The 16,960-nt window shown below is 46.0% G+C and overlaps 1 protein-coding gene across 3 annotated transcripts in view; it reads left to right on the top strand.

The window, feature by feature from the left end:
• Positions 1-16,960, top strand: part of ADAM11 (ADAM metallopeptidase domain 11) — a 115,194-nt gene that overhangs the window by 73,175 nt on the left and 25,059 nt on the right. For all 3 annotated transcript variants that reach the window (XR_005779850.1, XM_040437472.1, XM_040437471.1), the window contains exons 13-14: positions 5,338-5,428; positions 5,511-5,562. Coding sequence is in view for 2 of the 3 variants with exons in the window: in XM_040437472.1 (XP_040293406.1) it covers positions 5,338-5,428; positions 5,511-5,562 (143 nt within the window). In the remaining variant the exon portion in view is untranslated. The remainder of the gene's footprint in view (positions 1-5,337; positions 5,429-5,510; positions 5,563-16,960) is intronic.

Raw genomic sequence — 16,960 nt, 5'->3', positions numbered from 1 at the left:
TACACCTTTGGACGTTGTCAGAGCTCTGAAGATCTGTTTAGTAGCCTCCGGTCCCTTCTGCCGTACGGATCCCGTTATTGTCATTCCGAAGGGTCCTCGGAGGGGATTGGCGGCTTCCAAGGTGGCAATCGCACACCAAATTCGATCTACAATTGCTGAAGCATACCGCGCCCGAAGCAGGGTTCCAGCCTTAGGTGTCACGACTTACTCCACCAGAGCGGTGGGCGCATCTTGGGCGCGGAGGAATCCCGCTTCGGCTGCTCAGTTGTGTAAGACGGCGACTTGGCCCTCCTTACACACATTCACAAATTTTACCAGGTACATACTTATGCATTGGAGGACGCTGCCTTGGGCCGCATGGTCTTGCAGGCGTCAGTTTCTTAGATGCCTGCCTGGACGCTTGTTTCCATGGGGCTGTGTTTTTTTCCCTCCTGTGGACTGCTTTTGGACGTCCCACGGTTCCTGTGTCCCACAATGAATATGGGCGAGAAAAGGAGATTTTTGTATAACTTAACTTACCAGTAAAATCTCTTTCTCGCTCTTTATTGGGGGACACAGCACCTACCCAGTATTGTTGTTCGACCACAGTTGAGCAGCTGCTGGTTTGAACCCCGTTGGGTCCTTTTGGCATGATTGGTGTTCCATGTTTTTTCTTGGTTGGCTTGCTTCTCCTACTGCTTGTACACAAACTGAAGCTCTCTCTCCAGGCTGGAGGGGGTATAGCTGCCAGGGGAGGAGCTAACAGCTTTTACTAGTGTCAACGCCTCCTAGAGGACATAGCTATACCCACAGTTCCTGTGTCCCCCAATGAAGAGCGAGAAAGATTTTACTGGTAAGTTATACAAAAATCTCCTTTTTAATTTTTTTCTTCAGGGATTTCTTTTAATTTCTGCATCTTTCAGTTACTTAAAGGGGTTCTTTGGGCATTATGAAGAATATAAGCATTCTGCAGACCTATGGAAAAAAGATGGTTTTGCCGTCCCTGCTGCACTCGCACAGGCTCCAGACTCTTCCTTTTGGGTCCTGACCCGATGTGTGCGCTTCTCTTCCTGTTCAGCTGAATAGCAGTATACGCACAGGAAAAGAAGTGCACACATCCGGTCGGGACCCAAAAGGAAGAGCTAGCAGTCTGTGCGAGTGCAGCAGGGACGGCGCCATCCGCAGTGCTCATGAAACCATCTTTCTTCCACAGGACTGGGGAATCATTGTATTTTTCAGAATGCCTGGACAATCCCTTTAAAGTAGTTGGCCAGTTTACTGTATAAATTCCGAAATGGCACAAACTGCTCCGTACGGCCATGTTATGCTATAAAACTGGTCAATTCTTGTGAAGTGTCCTCTCCCACATTATCTGGAACATTTATCATCCCCTATACAACATAAAACGGGCAGCAAAAAGTCGCAAAGTTTGGTTCATGCCATGGTTGAGCATAGTTTTCCACATTTCTAGTGGTTTAGACCCCTGGCTTGCCGCTATTTAAAAAAGTTACCAGAATGGGGCGGGTAATGGGCAGTGCAGGGGCGGCTATAGCCAGACTGGCACCTTTATAATAATCTACTCCAGAAAACTGACATATATTATAGTGGAAATCTACACCAGCTCCCTTGTCGGTGTGGATTTCCGTTTTGGCGCACAGACCCACCACGATTATTAGGAGGCTTGCGCCTCTTAATAAGGCTACATGCACGCGTGTTTCTGTGTCCGTTCCGTTTTTTTTTTGAGGATAGGATGCGGACCCATTCATTTGAATTGGTTCGCAAAAAATGCGGAGAGCACACCGTGTGCTGTCCGCATCAGTGTGTCCGTTCCGTAGCCCCGCCAAAAAAATAGAACATGTCCTATTCTTGTCTGTTTTAAGCATTGTTACAATGGATCTGCAGACCGCAAAACATGGTCGTGTGCATGTAGCCTAATTGTGGTATATCTGATGTCAGCTGGGGATAGATTAAGACGAGTGTGTAATATGCCTGTCCTAATAAATGTCTCCCTGTGTTCTTCATTTATGCAATATGAGAACAGTTGCAGTACTACACCACTAGTTGGAGCTGTGTGCACAAGAATAATTCTGTTTTTCCAGATACTGATGTGGCATGGATGAACGGATGAAGGGAACTTTAATGTTGTTATTATTATGACATAGATTTTTTTTCCTGAAAATATGCCAGAAGTACACACTGAGTGATGGCTTATTTAAACTCTATATTTTAAGATTTTCTTACCTCGTATATATCTGAGATGTTGCGTGTATAATGTAGTAACCATTGTTGATATATTTCATTTTGCGGTTTCTACCTCTAACCTTACAAGATAAGACCCAATTGTCTTTTGGAACAGTGAATTTGGACAACACTCAATATATTAGTTCACTCTCAGAATTTCAATAAGCAGCACCTTTTAATGCAAAATCTGTGTGGCTTCTGCACGCGAAACTCTGCAGTAAATATGTTGTGTGTGAAATTTGCCTTTAAAGGGTTTTCTCATGAAGACCTTAGTAGGGCAAATGGACATCATAGAGGGGGTTGGAGCAGAGAGATGCCAAATAAGAGCAGCTCCCGTTGCGGCAGACCTGGCCCACACCTATATATGATGGCCTGCCACATTTTAACCTGACTATATCAGCTAGACTTAGGTCACTTTTTCTGAACCAAGTAATCCTCCCCTACTCAAATATATTATATCAAAGTACCTTCAAGCATATGATTATGCACTGTACACATTATAAGGAAAGTGTGAATATCCTCCAAGATATGGAGTGTAGCTCCTAGGGTACACTTATAACAGGTTGAGAAACTGAAGTTTACTAGTTCCTTTTTTAAAGAAGGGGTTATCTTGGAGAGATACCCTTTGAAGTGTCGGTAGTCTTGGCCAAAACAAGTACTGCATGCTGATCATCCTAGACATCTAGACAATGGGAGAAATTTACATACTCTGAGACATTTGATACTCTGCCTTTAGTCCAAAGTGTGCTGTTGTAAGATGCAAAAAAAATATTAAACAGATGCTAACCTTTCAGCACACTTTGCATAAACAAATAGTATAAATGAACACAAGAAATTTTGTAATATATGTTATCAGAGAAAAATAGTTCTTTAATCTCATTCCTAAACTAACATTCTCTATTAAGTCCTTCTTGATGAACTGTCAGCTCACTGAAGGATCTAATTATATGCTGCCCATCAAAGTCTATGGAGAGTGGGGAGAAATAAGCTACTAGAGGGAGAAAAGGACATTTTTGTCTGATCCTGTGTATTATACAGTTTCTTATATTTGCCTGTAGTTCCTGTAGTATTGATTTATGCAACGTTAGTGACTATTTAGGAGGCAAAAGCTCTTAGTCTGTCCGTGAGCCAGAAAATCTAATCTGTGGCAGCTATGAGCTAACATAGATTTGTGCTATGATTTACACCAATTTCTGGCATAAATTATAGTTCATCTGTTGTTCCACAGGTAAACCACAGACACTTTTATAAAAGAGGTGAGAACGCTGGAAAACAACCAAAGGGCACAGATGAGGCTTTTACCAAAATTTGCAACTTTTGTGTACCAGTTTTCTGGTGTAAAGCCATTGATAAATTCCCCCTTTGGGCCTTGTATATTAAGGTAGTGAAAGAGTTTGTACTATTGTAATGAAATTAAAGGGGTTGTCTCACTTCAGCAAATGGTATTTATCATGTAGAGAAAGTTAATACAAGGCACTTACTACTGTATTGCTATTATCCATATTGCCTGCTTTGCTGGATTTATTTTTCCATCTCATTATACACTTAGTTTCCACGGTTACAACCACCCTACAATCCAGCAGTGGTGGCCGTACATGCACACTATAGGAAAAAGTGCCAGCCTCTCTGGTGGCCACGGGAGTGTGCCTAGGACAGCTCTTTTTTCTATAGTGTGCAAGCAGGGCCACCACTGCTGGATTGTAGGGTGGTCGTGACCATGGAAACTAAAAGTGAATAAGGAGATGAAAAAATGAATTCAGCCAGCAAAGGAAGCAATATGGGTAATAACAATACATTAGTAAGTGTCTTGTACTAGCTTTATCTACATGATAAATGCCATTTGCTAAAAAAGAGACAACTTCTTTAAAGGGAACCTGTCACTGGGATTTTGTGTATAGAGCCGAGGACATGGGTTGCTAGATGGCACATCCGCAATATCCAGTCCCCATAGCTCTGTGTGCTTTTATTGTGAAAAAAAAGAATTGGATACATATGCAAATTAACCTGAGATGAGTCCTGTACGTGAGATGAGTCAGGGACAGGACTCATCTCAGGTTAATTTGCATATGTATCAAATCGGGTTTTTTTACACAATAAAAGCACACAGAGCTATGGGGACTGGATATTGCGGATGTGCCATCTAGCAACCCATGTCCTCGGCTCTATACACAAAATCCTATGGGGACTGGGTATTGCGGATGTGCTAGCGGCCATCTAGCAACCCATGTCCTCGGCTCTATACACAAAATCCCGGTGACAGGTTCCCTTTAAAGAAAATGTGGTAAAATAAGGAATAATTAAACTACATAATCAAGAGTTAATATAAGAAACTGCTGCCTTTAGATTCCTATATTTTGCAAGAAGAGTTCTATAGACCCTTCACCATGACCCTTTTAACAAAATGTCCTGCTTCATCAGTTTCCTAGTACATATACCTTGGTCGAATTACCAACCTGAAAAGCGATTTCTCACATGAATTCACATAATGAATTTTCTGAATCTAGTTCATTACGAAAGAATAGAATTCCCTTGTCCCACTACCCCATCACAGAGCATTTTAGGTTCTCAAGACCCCTCTTAGTCTACTAGTAATTGTTCCTTGTAGGGCTAGAAATAAGTTTGCCTCTAATTTCTGTCCCAAGTGCAAATGTTTAAATAACTGTTTCAGACTCTGTCCACGCTTGGCTAAGCTCTTTTCCATCAGGTTTAACTGGCTCTCACTGGGTGCTCGTCTATATTAGTTCCCAGATCCACCTCAGGAACACTTACATCCGTATAGATATATAAATTGACAGCACTCCAAAATCCGGCGCCCGCTTTTATTTTGCCTGCAATTTTGGAGTGCTGTCAATTTATATATCTAAGTGGATAACAATGGATATGTCATATCCATCTTGAAAAAAATAAATATACAGATCTCATGACATCAGTGTGAACAGGCCACTTGTAAAATGTAACAGTCAAGATGCTAGGAAGTGGCTTGTACTAACTTTCTGTACATGATAAATGCTGCTTACTGAAGTGAGAAAACCCCTTTAGTATGGGAATAAGAAGCAAAGGGTTTTAAAGGTAAAACTGTCTGTTTTTTAATATGTGTACTGTGTTTACTGTATTCAGTTTGGAAGCATTGCTGCCATGGCGGTGACTTTAGCACAGGCTCTGGGACAAAACCTTGGCATGATGTATAACAGACCACGCATGGCTGCAGGTATGGTATCTCTGTATGGCTGTACATGTATGTCTTCTGCTGCTGGTATATAGTAATAATCGCTTTACTGTATTCCCTGTAGGCGATTGTAGCTGTCCAGACCTGTGGCTCGGTTGCATCATGGAGGATACAGGGTATGTGATGGGTCCTAACACTGTTAAAACTTTATGGCCACTCGGAGCACATGATGATGCTAGAAATAGGTTGTCACTTGCCTGAAGTTGAAAGACTGGCATCTTATCTTCAATTGGGGACATTTGTAAGAGTAAGAGCATGTGTAAGAAGTGTGGAGCTTAAAGAAAATGGTTTTGTGAGATGTCTCCCTGGGGCTACTGCTAGAAGAGATAGAAGACGTATTATTAATATTGTTAAGCAAGCAAAGCAGGAAGGGGACGTGGATGTTCTTGTCCATCTAGGGACAAATGACCTGGCTTGCAATGAAGTGTCAGAGGTGAAAAAATCTTTTATCACACTTGGTAATGACGTACAGGATTTTGCATCCACCATTTCATTTTCTGAAGTTCTGCCTGTGCATAATTGTCACAACCAGACAGCTGAGAAGCTCTGACAGGAGCCGTCCAGATCCTCCTCCTTGAGTTTCTTTGTTTTGGTTTCTGTTCCTCACCTCGTTAGTCTATCTCAGCTGTCATGCAGTCGGACTGATTACTTCCCTTTAAATTCCTACCCATAAGGCAGTAGTGTGCGGCTGATACAACTTCCTGGAGTGTGTGTGCATGCTGTTCCAGTTCCCAGTTCCCAGCTCCCAGTTCCCAGTTCCCTGTCCACAGTCGTCTGCAAGATAAGTTCTGTTTATGTATTTATGATTTTCTGTTTTCTGGATCCAGGTGACCCTGACTCCCTCCGTGTCTGTGTAGGGAGCCGGTGGTCGTGTCCCCTCACTATTGTAGGGCCTTCAGGTCTAAGATAGCCGAGGTACGTGGATATGCGCCCATCCACCTTTGGGGTGGTCGCATAGGCTGAGCAATAAGGGAGAGCGGCAGGTCGATTGCAGGGGTCTCCCTTTTGTTCCTTAGTTGTGGGTCCAGTGAGTCATTGTTTGTATTGTATTATCTTGTTTCCTGTACACCATCCGTGACAATAATGTTCAGAATGATAGGCAGAGGCGCATAAAGGAGTTCAACATATGGCTTGGTAAATGGTGTCAAGAGCAAGGATTTGGCTTTGTTTCTCATGATAGCTCTACTTGGAATAGAAAGGAAGTGTACAAAAAAGATGGTTTGCATCTTTCTCTCAAAGGAACAAATGTACTTAGTGAACAACTCCAAGAATTTGCGAAAGAGTATTTAAACTAGGAAGGGGGGGCAAAAGAGTGAAAATAAAAGAGTCAAATTGCCCCCCGAAACAATGCCAGAACAGGTCAGAAGCACAGAGGTTAAGAAATGATAAGCTCAGAGTCCTGTCTACAAATGCTCGCAGTTTAGGTAAAAAAATCAATGAACTTGGGTCAATAATGGCATCTGAGAATGTAGATTTAGTGGCTGTTACGGAGACATGGTTTAATGAAAGAAATGACTGGGACATAACCATACCAGGGTACTCTTTATACAGAAGAGACAGAGAAGGCAAGAAAGGAGGAGGAGTGGCCCTGTATGTGAAAGATAGCATTAAATCTAACCTAATACAAGTTGGTGAGGCCAACATAGAGTCAGTTTGGGTTACGTTGCAGTTTGCTAACCATGCAGTAACTCGTGTAGGTGTGATATATAGACCACCTGGTCAAGTTAAAGAACTAGATGATCTACTAGTTGAAGAAATAGCTAAAATGACAATGAAAGGAGAAGTTATCATTATGGGAGATTTCAATCTTCCAGGTATAAACTGGAAAACCAAAATAGCAAGTTCTACCAGGAGTACAGATATTCTAAATTCCCTACTGGGGTTATCTCTACAACAAGTGGTTGAGGAGCCAACCCGGAGGGAGGCCATTTTGGATTTGGTATTCACAAACGGGGATTCGGTATATGATGTCATTGTAGGCGAAACCTTGGGATCTAGTGATAACCAGTCAGTGTGGTTTAATATAAGAACTGTGAAAGAGTCCCACTGTCATGGTCTTACCTGCTTGCTGCTCTCCTTCGTTTGACATGTGCTGGCGGCCATCTTAGGTTTCTGGGTTTCTTGTAGCCTTCCACCCTGCGGCTCCTCCTTCCCCTGGGAGGAGCTGGATGCCTAGCTCATATATATAGGAGGTCTGTGGCTTCAGTTCCTTGCTTGGTCCTCTTGTGTTCACATGCTTCTAAGACTGCTGCTGCTTCTGGTTCCTGATCCTGGCTTCGTCTGACTACCCTGCTGGTTCCTGATCCTGGCTTCGTCTGACTACCCTGCTGGTTCCTGATCCTGGCTTCGTCTGACTACCCTGCTGGTTCCTGATCCTGGCTTCGTCTGACTACCCTTCTGGTTCCTGACCTCTGGCTTCGCAAAGACTCTGCTCGGTTTCACCATCCGTTTGGACTTTTGCTTTACAGCTTTATTTTCAATAAAGCCTTCTTATTTTCACTTATCTCTTGTTGTACGTCTGGTTCATGGTTCCGTGACATTAGGACCAAGCCATGAATTCTGACGGTACAGGGCCATCCTCGCTACCCACGCTGGTTGCCAGACTTGATCAGCAGGATCACCTGTTGGGTCGGTTCGCTGTGGCGTTGCAAACCCTGCTTGAACGCACGGCTCATTTCGCTCCCGTTGCCGATGGGTCGGTTGTCGCTCCTGGGCTCGCTCCTACTGCCGCTCCGGTTGTTGCGCCAGAGTCTACCCCGACACCTGTTGTTGCGCCTGCGGTGTTTCGGGGTATGACCGGTTCTGCCCCTCCTTCACACCGCTTTGGGGGAGAGCCAACTCAGTGCCGAGGTTTCCTTAACCAGGTGGGCATTTATTTCGAGTTGCTGCCACATGCCTTTCCTACTGAGAGATCAAAGATGGGCTTCTTGATCTCGCTGCTCTCGGACAAGGTCTTGGCCTGGGCCAGCCCTTTATGGGAGAACAACAATCCGGTGGTTGCCGAGTTTTCCGGTTTTGTTGCTTCTCTTCGGAAGGTATTCGATGTGCCGGCTCGTGCTGCCTCTGCTGCGAAGCTCCTTATGTCCATCAGACAGGGTTCACGATCCGTAGCTGAATACGCCATTGAGTTTCGTACCCTGGCAGCAGAGGTGGGCTGGAATAATGAGGCTCTGGTCGCTGCTTTCTCTCATGGTCTCTCGGATGCCTTGAAGGATGAGGTTGCAGCTAAGGACCTACCAGTTGAGCTCGAGTCTCTTATTTCTTTCCTGATTTTGATTGACACCAGACTCAGGGAGAGACCTTCCTTTAAGGAGAACCTGCGGAGGTCTTTTAACAGATTGGTGCCTACGTTTTCTGTCCCACCCGTGCCTCCCTCTCCTCCCACGCCTCCTGGGGATGACTTGTCTGGGGGTGAACCCATGCAGCTGGGGTTTGCTCGCCTGTCCGAGGGGGAGAGGGCACTCCGGAGACGCGAGGGCCGATGCATGTACTGTGGTCTCGGTGGGCATTTTCGGTTGGCATGTCCGAACCGTCCGGGAAACGCTCGTACCCTGAGATCCTGTCGGGGGCAGATCTTGGGTGGAGTCTCCTCGTCCCCGGTTTCCCGTGTTGACAAACCACTGATCACTGTTGTCCTCTCCTGGGTCGGGGGCTCGGTGACGACCCAGGCGTTGGTGGACTCTGGTGCTGGTGGTTTGTTCATTGATAGTGTGTTCGCTGCCGCCAATTCCATTCCTCTGCAGGCTCGAGGTTCCCCACTGGCTCTTGAGGCGATAGACGGCAGACCCCTTCTGCCGCCACACGTGACTCATGAGACCCTTCCAGTGGGGATAGCCATTGGTGCCGTTCACAGAGAGTCGGTCTGCCTCCAGGTTATTTCGTCTCCACACTACTCGGTGGTCTTGGGGTACCCCTGGCTCCAGAAGCATAATCCGACTTTCGATTGGAGATCGGTCGAGATCCTCTCGTGGTCACCGCAGTGTGGGGCTAGTTGCATCCATGGGTCTGTCAAGTTGCTGTGTACTTCCTCGGACTCTCTGTTGCCTCCTGAATACGAGGAGTACCGGGATGTATTCGATAAGGTGCGCGCGGTTGCCCTACCTCCGCACCGCCCATACGATTGTGCCATAGAGTTACAATCTGGTGCCGTTCCTCCTCGTGGCAAAGTCTATCCACTGTCGGTAGCGGAGAATGAGGCCATGGAGGAGTACGTGAGGGAGGCGCTTTCACGCGGACACATTCGCAAATCTTCGTCCCCGGCAGGGGCTGGATTTTTCTTTGTGAAAAAGAAGGGCGGTGAGTTGAGGCCTTGCATCGATTACAGGGGTCTCAATCGCATCACGATCAAGAACGCTTACCCGATACCCTTGATTTCCGAGCTGTTCGATCGCCTTAAAGGGGCCACGGTCTTTACCAAACTCGACCTGAGGGCGGCATATAACCTGGTAAGGATCAAGGCGGGCGATGAGTGGAAGACCGCGTTTAACACCAGGACCGGTCATTACGAATCCTTGGTTATGCCCTTTGGGTTGTGCAATGCGCCCGCAGTCTTTCAGGAATTCATCAACGATGTTTTCCGTGACCTGTTGCAGCAGTGTGTGGTGGTCTATTTGGATGACATCTTGGTATATTCTGAATCCATGGAGGCCCACATTCTGGATGTCAGACGAGTGTTGCAACGGTTACGAGAGAACAAGCTGTTCGGTAAGCTTGAGAAATGCGAATTTCACCGATCCCAGGTAACCTTCTTAGGTTACATCATTTCCGCTGAGGGGTTCTCCATGGATCCTGAGAAGGTTTCGGCTATCTTACAGTGGCCCCAGCCCAGTGGTCTTCGTTCCCTGCAGCGCTTTTTGGGCTTCGCCAATTATTATCGGAAGTTCATCAGGGACTTTTCCATGCTGGCCAAGCCTCTCACGGATCTGACCAGGAGGGGCAGTAATTCCCAGGTCTGGCCGCTCGAGGCCATCCGAGCTTTTGAGGCCCTAAAGTCCGCCTTTGTGTCGGCTCCGATTCTGTCGCATCCCAACCCTGGGTTGCCCTTTGTCCTCGAGGTGGACGCGTCTGAGACGGGAGTAGGCGCCCTTCTGTCTCAGCGTAGAACACCAGAGGGTCCTCTGCTTCCTTGTGGGTTTTACTCCCGGAAACTGTCTTCCGCGGAGTGCAACTATCAGATTGGTGACAGGGAGTTATTGGCCATCGTGCAGGCCCTTAAAGAATGGAGGCACTTGCTCGAGGGTTCGGTGGTTCCGGTTCTCATCCTGACGGACCACAAGAATCTGACCTACCTTTCTGAGGCCAAGAGATTGACACCACGTCAGGCCAGATGGGCTCTGTTCTTGTCACGTTTTAATTACGTGGTCTCTTACCTACCCGGTTCCAAGAACATCAGGGCGGATGCCTTATCACGGCAGTACTCCGAGCTGTCCAGGGAGGAGTCGATTCCGACTTCGGTCATACCTCCGAATCAGATCCTGGCCGCCATTCGCACCAGCCTGACCTCTCCCCTGGGTGAGCAGATTTTGGCGGCTCAATCTGGTGCTCCCTCTGGGAGACCCAACGGCAGATGTTTTGTGCCTGAGGAGTTGCGCACTCGGTTGTTGCGAACCTACCATAACTCCAAGACCGCGGGGCATCCTGGAAAGAATCAGCTGTCCTGGGCTGTTTCACGTCTGTTCTGGTGGCCTTCCCTACGTTCCGACATCGCCGCATATGTAGCGGCATGCTCCGTTTGTGCCCAGAGTAAGTCCCCTCGGCACCTTCCGTTGGGCCTTCTGCAACCCATAGCCACCGGGGAGCGCCCATGGTCACACCTGGGGATGGATTTCATTGTGGACCTCCCTGCATCCCGAGGCCATACGGTCATTCTCATGATTGTGGATCGGTTTTCCAAAATGTGCCACTGTGTTCCTCTCAAGAAGTTACCCTCTGCACAAGAGTTGGCCACGATTTTTGCCAGGGAGGTCTTCCGGTTGCACGGTTTGCCTAAGGAGATTGTGTCGGATCGGGGGAGTCAGTTTGTGTCCAGGTTCTGGCGCGCCTTTTGCTCCCAGTTGGGGATTCATCTCTCCTTCTCCTCGGCCTACCACCCTCAGTCCAATGGGGCCGCAGAACGATCCAATCAGGCCTTGGAGCAATTCCTTCGTTGCTATGTCTCCGATCACCAAGACAATTGGGTTGACCTCCTGCCTTGGGCTGAGTTTGCCAGGAACACGGCAGTGAACTCTTCCTCTGGGACGTCTCCCTTCATGGCCAATTATGGGTTCCAACCTGCCGTGTTACCGGAGGTATTCTCTCCCCAGGATATTCCGGCTGTGGAGGATCACCTTTCCGTCCTACGTGCTTCTTGGGTACAGATCCAGAAGTCCCTTGAGGTCTCTGTGCAGCGCCAGAGACTCCAGGCTGATCGCAGACGAGCGCCTGCTCCTTCCTACCAGGTCGGAGACCGTGTATGGTTGTCCACCCGCAACCTCAACCTTCGAGTGCCCACTCCCAAGCTGGCGCCTCGCTTTGTTGGTCCCTTCCGAGTGCTTCGCAGGGTAAACCCGGTAGCCTATGCCCTTGCGCTTCCTCCTGGCATGCGGATCTCCAACGTGTTTCATGTCTCCCTGTTGAAGCCACTGGTGTGTAATCGTTTCACTTCCTCGGTTCCTCGGCCTCGTCCGGTCCAAGTGGGCAATCGTGAGGAATATGAGGTGAGCAATATCCTGGACTCACGCCTGGTCCGCGGTCGGTTGCAGTTTTTGGTCCATTGGCGTGGTTATGGTCCAGAGGAGCGTTCCTGGGTTGCCTCCGCAGATGTCCATGCTCCTGCCTTGCTCCGAGCCTTCCACGCACGCTTCCCTCAGAAACCGTTTTGTGCTCCGCGGAGGAGGGGCCCTTGAGGGGGAGGTACTGTCATGGTCTTACCTGCTTGCTGCTCTCCTTCGTTTGACATGTGCTGGCGGCCATCTTAGGTTTCTGGGTTTCTTGTAGCCTTCCACCCTGCGGCTCCTCCTTCCCCTGGGAGGAGCTGGATGCCTAGCTCATATATATAGGAGGTCTGTGGCTTCAGTTCCTTGCTTGGTCCTCTTGTGTTCACATGCTTCTAAGACTGCTGCTGCTTCTGGTTCCTGATCCTGGCTTCGTCTGACTACCCTGCTGGTTCCTGATCCTGGCTTCGTCTGACTACCCTGCTGGTTCCTGATCCTGGCTTCGTCTGACTACCCTGCTGGTTCCTGATCCTGGCTTCGTCTGACTACCCTTCTGGTTCCTGACCTCTGGCTTCGCAAAGACTCTGCTCGGTTTCACCATCCGTTTGGACTTTTGCTTTACAGCTTTATTTTCAATAAAGCCTTCTTATTTTCACTTATCTCTTGTTGTACGTCTGGTTCATGGTTCCGTGACACCCACCACACAAAAACAAAAGTTTTAGATTTTAGAAAAACAGACTTTTCAAAAATGAAATTAGTCATAAATGAGTCCTTTTCAAACTGGAACGGATTACATGGAGTCCAGGAGAAATGGGACTACTTAAAAGGTGCATTATTGAAGGCAACAGAAAATTGCATTAGACTTGTCAGTAAAAGCAAAAAAAGGAGGAGACCAATGTGGTACTCAGCAGAAGTGGCCCAAATCATTAAAAATAAAAAGCTAGCATTTTGTAATTATAAAAAAACCCAGAGCAATGAAGATAAGGAAATCTACAAGATTAGGCAGAGAGAGGCCAAGCAAGTTATAAGAACTTCTAAAGCGCAGGCAGAAGAAAAACTAGCTCAGTCTATGAAAAAAGGGGATAAGACAATCTTCAGATATATAAATGAAAAAAGGAAATTAAAACAAGGAATAACTAAATTAAAAACAAAGGACGGAAGGTATGTAGAAGAGAATAAAGGGCTAGCCGACTGCCTTAATGAATACTTCTGTTCAGTTTTTACAAAAGAAAAAGGAGAAGGACCTCCACTAGAAAGAATGACTATTAAATCGTTTGATGCATGTATCTTTACAGAGGAAGATGTTCTAAGTTTGCTGTCTAAGGTGAAGACAGATAAGTCACAGGGGCCTGATGAGATACACCCAAAATTATTAAAAGAGCTTAGTGGTGAGCTGGCAAAACCGTTAACAGATTTATTTAACCAATCATTAGTAACAGGAGTCGTCCCGGAAGATTGGAAATTGGCAAATGTCGTGCCCATTCACAAGAAAGGTAGTAGGGAGGAATCAAGCAACTATAGACCAGTGAGTCTGACATCAATAGTAGGCAAATTAATGGAAACCCTATTAAAGGATAGGATTGTGGAACATCTAAAATCCCATGGATTGCAAGATGAAAAACAACATGGGTTTACTTCAGGGAGATCATGTCAAACAAATCTTATAGATTTTTTTGACTGGGTGAATAAAATAATAGACGGTGGAGGTGCAGTAGACATCGCATATCTAGATTTTAGTAAGGCTTTTGACACTGTCCCACATAGAAGACTTATCAATAAACTGCAGTCATTGAGCATGGACTCCCATATTGTTGAGTGGATTAGGCAGTGGCTGAGTGACAGACAACAGAGGGTTGTAGTCAATGGAGAACATTCAAAACAAGGTAATGTTACCAGTGGGGTTCCACAGGGATCTGTACTGGGACCGATTTTGTTTAATATCTTCATAAGTGATATTGCAAAAGGCCTCGCTGGTAAGGTTTGTCTTTTTGCTGATGACACAAAGATATGTAACAGGGTTGATGTTCCTGGAGGGAAACGCCAAATGGAAAAGGATTTAGGAAAACTAGAAGAATGGTCAGAACTCTGGAAACTGAAATTTAATGTGGATAAGTGCAAGATAATGCACCTGGGGCGTAAAAACCCAAGGGCAGAATATAGAATATTTGACACAGTCCTGACCTCAGTATCTAAGGAAAGGGATTTAGGAGTAATTATTTCAGAAGACTTAAAGGTGGGAAGACAATGTAATAGAGCAGCACGAAATGCCAGCAGAATGCTTGGATGTATAGGGAGAGGTATAAGCAGTAGAAAGAGTGAAGTGCTTATGCCGCTGTACAGAACACTGGTGAGACCTCACTTGGAGTATCGTGCGCAGTACTGGAGGCCATATCTCCAGAAGGATATAGATACTCTAGAGAGAGTTCAGAGAAGAGCTACTAAACTAGTACATGGATTGCAGGATAAAACTTACCAGGAAAGGTTAAAGGACCTTAATATGTATAGCTTGGAAGAAAGAAGAGACAGAGGGGATATGATAGAAACTTTTAAATACATAAAGGGAATCAACTCGGTAAAGGAAGAGAGCATATTTAAAAGAAGAAAAACTACCACAAGAGGACACAGTTTTAAATTAGAGGGGCAAAGGTTTAAAAGTAATATAAGGAAGTATTACTTGACAGAGAGTAGTGGATGCATGGAAAAGCCTTCCTGCAGAAGTGGTAGCTGCAAATACAGTGAAGGGGTTTAAGCATGCATGGGATAGGCATAAGGCCATCCTTCATATAAGATAGGGCCGGGGGCTATCCATAGTATTCAGTATATTGGGCAGACTAGATGGGCCAAATGGTTCTTATCTGCCGACACATTCTATGTTTCTATGTTTCTATGTTAATGATGGGGCCCAAATAGCAAAACTTGGAATGGGCACATTCTGTAGCAGTGGGTTTAGAAAATGAAAAAAAATCATTATTTTGTTGTCAGAGCGATAAAGCTTAAGTTGTAACAATGTAGGTATAATGTACACAGAGATTTCTACAGTATAAATATTTTCATGTCAGTACAGAGAAAATATACAGTACACTGTACACTGATGTCACAGTGCAGGGATCATATACACAGTGATGTCACTGTATAGAGTGGGATTATAAACATGGTGATGTCACTGTACAGATAAAAATGCATATAGCAATGTCACAATACAGTGATAACACAGTACAGGGACAACAGACAGTGGTGTCATAGTTATAGTGATAATGCACACAGTAATGTCAGTTATAGGGATAATGCATACAGTGATGTCACAGTTATAGGGATAACACACAGTGATGTAATGGTTATAGGGATAATACACACAGTGATGTCACAGTTATAGTGATAATGCACACCATGAGGTCACTGTTATAAGGATAATACACACAGTGAGGTCACAGAAATGCATTCAAGAAAGGTAACCGAATACACATTGACACAGCACAGGAAAAAAAAATAACATAATGATGTCACAAACAAGTTTAAAGTACACGTCACAGTACAAATTTCACAGAAAAAGGCATAAAGCAAATAGTAGGAATAACTTTTGGGCTCCATGGAGTAAGGAGTCATTCAATTCTCCACTCATCCTTTCATCAATAGTCATCACTATCTGTCGCCTGTGTGTAACATACAGAGAGTTCTAGACTGCCTCTTGTCACTGTCCCTGACTATGTACAGGTTATGTCATAAATGTCTAGGATAGGAAATGGGACAGGGAAGTGGTGGCTGTATCTTTAAAGGGTAACTGTCATATATTTTTTTTTTATGTAATTGGATTGGTCTGACTAAGTTTACCTTAGTTCCCTCGTTAATACTTTTGTATAGGTATTGAGTCACCTAGTATTTGCAGCATGTTCTTTCTACCCCCAGGCATTTCAGTGGGGTGGGGGTAAAACAGCGTTCCTAGGTGTCCTCCGTCTCCTATAATCTATATACAGAAGACGGAGGACAATAGTAGTGGGCAGTCCCGATCGCTGCGTGCACGCTCCCGTCGGACCGGGATAGTGCCGTTATTCACGATAAAAATTAGCGATTAGAATATTTGCGATAAAAGTTTGCGATTACTCAGGAGGAAGAGGGCATGTTTAAGTCTGGAGAAAGCCGATTGGTTGGGGTGAGGCTGCGCGTTCCCAAGATGAGCCAAATGAATTCTGGGTAGTTAGGGAGGGAGGTCTTAGCCTCAGGGTAAGGGCATCGGTGGCCATCTTGAGAAGATAGTCAGAAAGAAGTCTTGTGAGGAGCGCTTGCTATGGACGGAATCTTATTAACCTCCTCAGGACCGCCGTACGCAGGATTGCGTCTTTGCGGCGGCCCTGCTCTTCTGGGTGGACGCGCCGGCGCGTCCTCTCGCGAGACGCGAGATTTCCTGTGAACGCGCGCACACAGGCGCGCGCGTTGACAGGAATGGAAGGTAAGAGAGTGGATCTCCAGCCTGCCAGCGGCGATCGTTCGCTGGCAGGCTGGAGATGTGTTTTTTTTTAACCCCTAACAGGTATATTAGACGCTGTTTTGATAACAGCGTCTAATATACCTGCTACCTGGTCCTCTGGTGGTCCCCTTTGTTTGGATCGACCACCAGAGGACACAGGTAGCTCAGTAATATGTTGCACCAAGCACCACTACACTACACTACACCCCCCCCCTGTCACTTATTAACCCCTTGATCACCCCTGATCACCCCATATAGACTCCCTGATCACCCCCCTGTCATTGATTACCCCCCTGTCATTGATCACCCCCCTGTAAAGCTCCATTCAGATGTCCGCCAGATTTTTACGGATCCACTGAT

This window comes from Bufo bufo, chromosome 6 (genome assembly GCF_905171765.1).
Source record: "Bufo bufo chromosome 6, aBufBuf1.1, whole genome shotgun sequence".
NCBI lineage: Eukaryota > Metazoa > Chordata > Amphibia > Anura > Bufonidae > Bufo > Bufo bufo.
The sequence above is the reverse complement of the archived record's forward strand: the minus strand, read 5'-3'. Positions and strand labels throughout refer to the sequence as shown.